General features: G+C 30.1%; 1 protein-coding gene across 1 annotated transcript; it reads right to left on the bottom strand.

The window, feature by feature from the left end:
- Positions 1-3,176: 3,176 nt before the first annotated feature.
- Positions 3,177-3,512, bottom strand: LOC114384164. The gene has a single exon (XM_028343823.1). It carries the CDS (start codon positions 3,510-3,512, stop codon positions 3,177-3,179), a length of 336 nt encoding a protein of 111 aa, XP_028199624.1.
- Positions 3,513-5,997: the final 2,485 nt, after the last annotated feature.

Raw genomic sequence — 5,997 nt, 5'->3', positions numbered from 1 at the left:
GTGTTTTAGGATTTAGGCATTGAGAAATGTTTATCTCCTAAGAACTGGGAAAGAACATCTAAATGATTCATATTTAGGGATAGAATGACATTGTTTAGCCTGTTTTATACATCTCTATTTATAGTGCAATTTAACTAGTTTATTCTCTTAAGGGATTAGGTAAATTAGACTCTTTCACCTGAGGGATCATGATTAGAGTATATGAGTAAATGTAGGTGATAATTGGGATAATATTAAATAGAAAAAAATTTATAAAAATTATATCGAGAGTAGTTTTGGTAGGCTACGCCCCAACATATCCACATTTTGAATCAACCTACATTTCAAGAGTTTGTTTTTCTTCCCTTGCATAATTAGTTTAATTTTATGTCAATTTATTTTACTGTCCTTTTCACAAATCTTTAAACCAATTCATTAATTACTTGAAAATTGGGTATACACCAATCTAAGTACAAACAAAGTCTCTGTGGACTCGACACTTGAACTTTCATTTTACTTTATTACTTGGAATAATTTGGTGTACTTGTCAATAAGTTAGCAGTATGGTTCCTTGTTGCCAAAGCAGGGTTTTCATTAAGGGTATAAACGGGTCAGTTTGGGTTGAGTTTGGTTAAACCCATAATCCAATTCAATCAAATTTGAATGGGTTGGTTTGGATTGATTTTCTAAGAAAAAAAAATGAAATCCAACCCAAACCTAAACAATTTAGGGTTGGGTCTATAGGTCAAAACATTTAGTTTTGTATTTTTTTTAAATGCAATATTTTTATGAACTAAGTTTTTTATTAAATGAATCAAATACAACTATTTCTTGTTAGATATTTTATTAAAAATAAAATTTTGTGATGATGTCATACTTCACTCCATTCCATTGACTCATATCTATCTATCTATCTATTGAAGATGAGAAATTAAACATATCATATTCGAGATAAGGAGTTTCAATGAACATAATGAGGATGAGTTTCAAACATTTTTTTCTATCAAAACCAATGTGACATTACGATACCTACTCTTTGTATATAGATTCCAACTATTTTTAGAAGCTCATTTAAAGTGACTTCAATCAATAAAGTCATTGCCGCTTTGATCCTGAAGGTTAAAGATGCGATGATACTTACTCAATTTAGATCGATAAGTCTATGAGATCAATAGTCAATAGTATTTGATTTTTCAAAAATTTAAAAATATATATTATATATTACAAATAATAATAATAATAATAATAATAATAATAATTTAATACAAATTAATAAGTTAACGGACCGGGTCAGTGAGTTCAGATATTAAAAGTCGTGACTCAACCTAAAACTTAATGGGTTTGATTGGTTCAGTTCTAACCCAAAAACAAAAAAATATTCAATCCAATCTGTTTGGATTGTTTTGGATCAATTTAAGTTTGACCCGCGTCCACTTACACCCCTAGCTTTCATTACCAAATAAATAAATAAAAATAATTGTTAAACATGTCTTCCATATTTATTAAATATATTTTTCTTTTCTATTTTTTGTTATTAAATTTGTTTAAATATTCTCCTTTTCCTCTCATACCTCTCTCAAATCTCTCTCCAAAAAAGTTTGTTTAGTGTTGTATTATAATTATTAATTACTAATTGGGATCTTAGGGGGATTAGGTGAACTTCCAAGTCTTTCAAGGTTACTAGTTGAATCTGATTCCAAAACTGTCATTCAATTGCTAATGGATGGTTGTCTAAGTCATCATGCTAGTGGGATCTTGCTCACATAATTATAATTTAGAGAGACATACTAGGCAGCTAATTCCTTTGCTAAACACGGGATAACGATGGATTCAGGCATTATATTCTTTTCAAGTAGCTTGACAGCCGGTTCTTTAACCAGTGCCATGTTTCATTACCTTTGTCTCTTTGTTTGGGCGTTTTGCCCCCTTATCTCAGGAAAAAAAAAATATAAGTAATTCATTTTCATTTTTTAAAACCTATTTTTGGTCTTTGTTCCATAGTGAGATGAGAAAATAGGAGAAGAGTAAGGAATGAGAGTATTTAAATAAATTTAATTAAAAAATTAAAAAAGATATATATTTAATAATTATTGAAGATTAACAATTGTTATAAAAAAATTGTTAGAACCCAAGAATGCACCCTTTAAATTTCTCATATGTACTTGATGATCAGGTTTGAGTCAAATGAGAAAATAATACACATAGGTGCTGATTTTTTTTTACAGACCATATATATATTAGGTCAATTATTATTGTATATTTTGTTTGATATTTTTCAAAAGGTTGACTTTTCTATTTAATTAAATTGGCAAAATGAACTATTTTATTTTCGAAAGGTCCCTGAAAATAATAAGATTTAAAAAAGGTTTTTAAAAGTCTCTATATTGCCACTTTAATACCTATACTTAATTACTTATTGACTTATTGCTATTTTAGATTTTAAAAATATGTTAATATTGTCACTTAAGTTATAAGACTGTTTGAATTTTGAACTAAAATAAGTGATGGTTATACTTTTAGGTAGGGGTGTTAAAAACTAATTTTTTAAAAACATAACCACAACTAATAATAACTATTTATATAAAAGTAGTTATAAAACTATAAATAATTTGATCGAACTAATTATTTTAAATAAGTTAGTTTTATTTATCCATAATCAGTTTTTGATATAACTTGTTATACAACTAATTGTATTTATAAATGGTTATATAACTAATTTTTAAAAATAATAACCAATTATACAAAGTTAATTATGGTTATAGTTATTTAAATAACTAAATTATGAGCATCCCTTCATCAGTGATCTTTTTGAATTTTTATTATTTGGAGAGATTAAATTAACAACTTAACACATCACACTTTTAAGATGAAATTAATATTTTTTTTATTATAAAAATGATAATTATATATAAATTTATTACATACATTATAATATGATAAAAGATTCTTTACATTAACACATGCTCTTGACGTCCTTAAACCAAAATCCTGACTTCACCCATAGTCATTGCTAAACTTAGTTCAACAATTTCTGTGATAAAATTATCACAAAGAAATAAATATGTCAAACTTTCATACACCACTTTTTTTTTTGTGGTAACAGCAAAGAAAAGGGGAAAACAGAAAGGAAACTATACATGGGGGAAAACCACCCCAAGATTATCAGCTAACAGAAGCTGCAAAATAGAAGCTGATCATCACCCTTTAGCCCTCGTCTTGGCCAAGAAATCTGCAACTTGATTTCTTTCACACAGAGAATGGATTATAGCCTGCCACAATCTATTAAGGAGGTCCATGATGTTACTGATAACAGCTGCATAATGATGAAACACTGAATTGGCATCGTTGACAAAGTCAACAGCATGTTTAGAATCTGAAAAACAAACAACCTTGGCCGAGTTAATGTTCCAAGCAGTGGATAGGCCTTGCAACATGGCAATAAGTTCAGCATACAAGATATTTTTTATCCCCAATGTAACCATAAAAACATGGGATCCATTGGCCCTCATGAGGATTACCAAGACAGCTACCATGAACAATAAAGATGGTGCCTTTCATACACCAATTGAAACATGGACCATGAATGCACTTTTATGCTTTATTTGGATACAGAGTGAAATAAGCATGAAAGAAATAAGAAAATAATAGGGAATCTAAAAATAAAAAATAAAGAGTGAAAAATGTATCATTTAAATGGATAAAAATAGGAAAAAATAGAAAAACTTCTCTTCATACTCGGAGAGGAGTGAAAAATAAAATGGAAATAAATAAATGAATAAAGTATATAATTTTTTTAACAAATGTATTTTGTACTAAATTAGTTTTTCTTAAAATAAAATTATTTTTCAAAAATAAAAAAAAAATTGAGAAAAATATAAATCATTTCCCTCATTCTATACCAATTTGGAAGAAGTTTTTCTAATGAGTCTAAAAAACACTCTTCTAATATTTTGTCAAATAAATAAAATTATATATATATATATATATATATATATATATATCTTATTTTCAATTTCCTTATTTTTTTTAAGAGAAATGTTAACAATACACTCTCACACACTTTTGAATGCATTTTTTTTTCTTTCTTTTTTATAGGAATGCATTCTCACTTATTAACTGAAATTTATTGTAAATGAAAAAATTTTGTGGATCATATTTTATGATTTTATAATTTTCCACAAATTTTAACTAGACATAGAAAGTGTGTTTAAAGAAATGTGTTCAAAAATGAATTCATAGCCCTTTTCTTCTTTCAATTTATTTCAATGCATTGTGCATAGAAACCCATGGTTAGTAAATTTGGTAACGATGAATGTATATTGTATTGGGTAGAGACCATATGTATTTATTGGAAGTAATAATATACGTATATTTTTCCTTCTTTTTATTATCATATTACTTATTATACCCCGTCAGTCATGTGTCGATTGACTCACTTATTTTATTTAAAGGGATTGTGTTTCCTATCAATCATCTTGGTCGTGTGCTGACCAATTCTTTCAACCGACCTCCAATGGAGCTTGTAGGCCTAAGATCTTCTTCATCAATGGATTCCTTTGCTTCTTAGAAGATAAATGGCAGCGGAATGGAGAAGGAAGAGAGAGAGGAGACGCCACTTCAAGGAGAAGATGAGTCTAGAAGAAGCTCACCACCATAGGAGGCCATAGATAAGAGCTTGGAGGAAGAAGGAGATGAATGAAGGGAGAGGGAGAGAACAGCACGAAATTTTGTGCTAAAAAAGAGCTATGAAATCTGAAGTTAATATTCAAATGATCAAAGTTGAAAAAAATGCACACACATGACCTCTATTTATAGCCTAAGTGTCACACAAAATTGGAGAGAAATTCAAATTTCACTTGAATTTGAAATTGAATTTGTGGAGCCAAACTTTGGAGCCAAAATTTCACTAATTATGATTAGTGAATTTTAGTTATGGTTCAGCCCACTAATCCAAGATCAATTCCAAGATTCTCCACTAAGTGTGCTTAGGTGTCATGAGGCATGAAAAGCATGAAGGACATGCACAAAGTGTGACTATATGATGTGGCAATGGGGTGTAGTAAGCAAATGTTCACCTCCCCCTCTAAAATTTAATTGGATTGGGCTTCTACCAATTCAATTAAATTTATTTCCAACCACACACATCAAATATCCACTTAGTGTATGTGAAATTACAAAACTACCCCTAATACAAAACTAGTCTAGGTGCCCTAAAATACAAGGGCTAAAAAATCCTATATTTCTAGGGTACCCTACCTACATTATGGAGCCCTAAATACAAGGCCCAAAAATAATGAAACCTTAATCTAATATTTACAAAGATAAGTGGGCTCGTACTTAGCCCATGGGCCCGAAATCTACCCTAAGGCTCATAAGAATCCTAGGACCTTCTCTTGCATCTCTGACCCAATCTACTTGGAGTTTTCTATCCAATGCCTTTGCGGGGTAGGATTGCATCACCTTAAGCCTTTTCGTGCTTATGCACTTGAAACTGAGGGACTATGTATTGTATTGTATTAGTTGTCTGTTGTTCATACCGACGCTCGACAAGTGTACCGAATCGTGCGAGTAATATTAAAATGGTAAGAAATCGAATATCGAACTCAAGGAACTTGTTTCATTTAGTGAAGTTATCATTCAATGAGCAGGCATTTGTGTAAAAACAATAATTATGAATAAAAGCTATTTTGTTCTCTATTCTAATTTCTAACTACAAAAGGTATGAGCATGTGTGAGTTAAACATATAATTAAAAATGTTGGGTCCTCCTACTGAATTACTTGATGCAATTAAGGGTTTTTCTCTATCTAATGTTGATCTTGTGTTCTATGCTGAGGACAATTATCCCAAATATCGATGTCTCTCATGCATGAGCTAATTTTAATTAAACTTCATTCTCGGATCCCTCGTCGAACTCCGCCTAACAGAACAACATTAAGGTCACAACATAATAAAAACCAGAGTCCCTGCACTCCGTGCCCAGACAATACAGTTATCTAGTCTTGCTCTATCCAGTTCT

This window comes from Glycine soja, chromosome 14 (assembly GCF_004193775.1).
Source record: "Glycine soja cultivar W05 chromosome 14, ASM419377v2, whole genome shotgun sequence".
Lineage (NCBI taxonomy): Eukaryota > Viridiplantae > Streptophyta > Magnoliopsida > Fabales > Fabaceae > Glycine > Glycine soja.
Note: the sequence above shows the minus strand (reverse complement) of the source record. Positions and strands in the feature narration are given on the sequence as shown.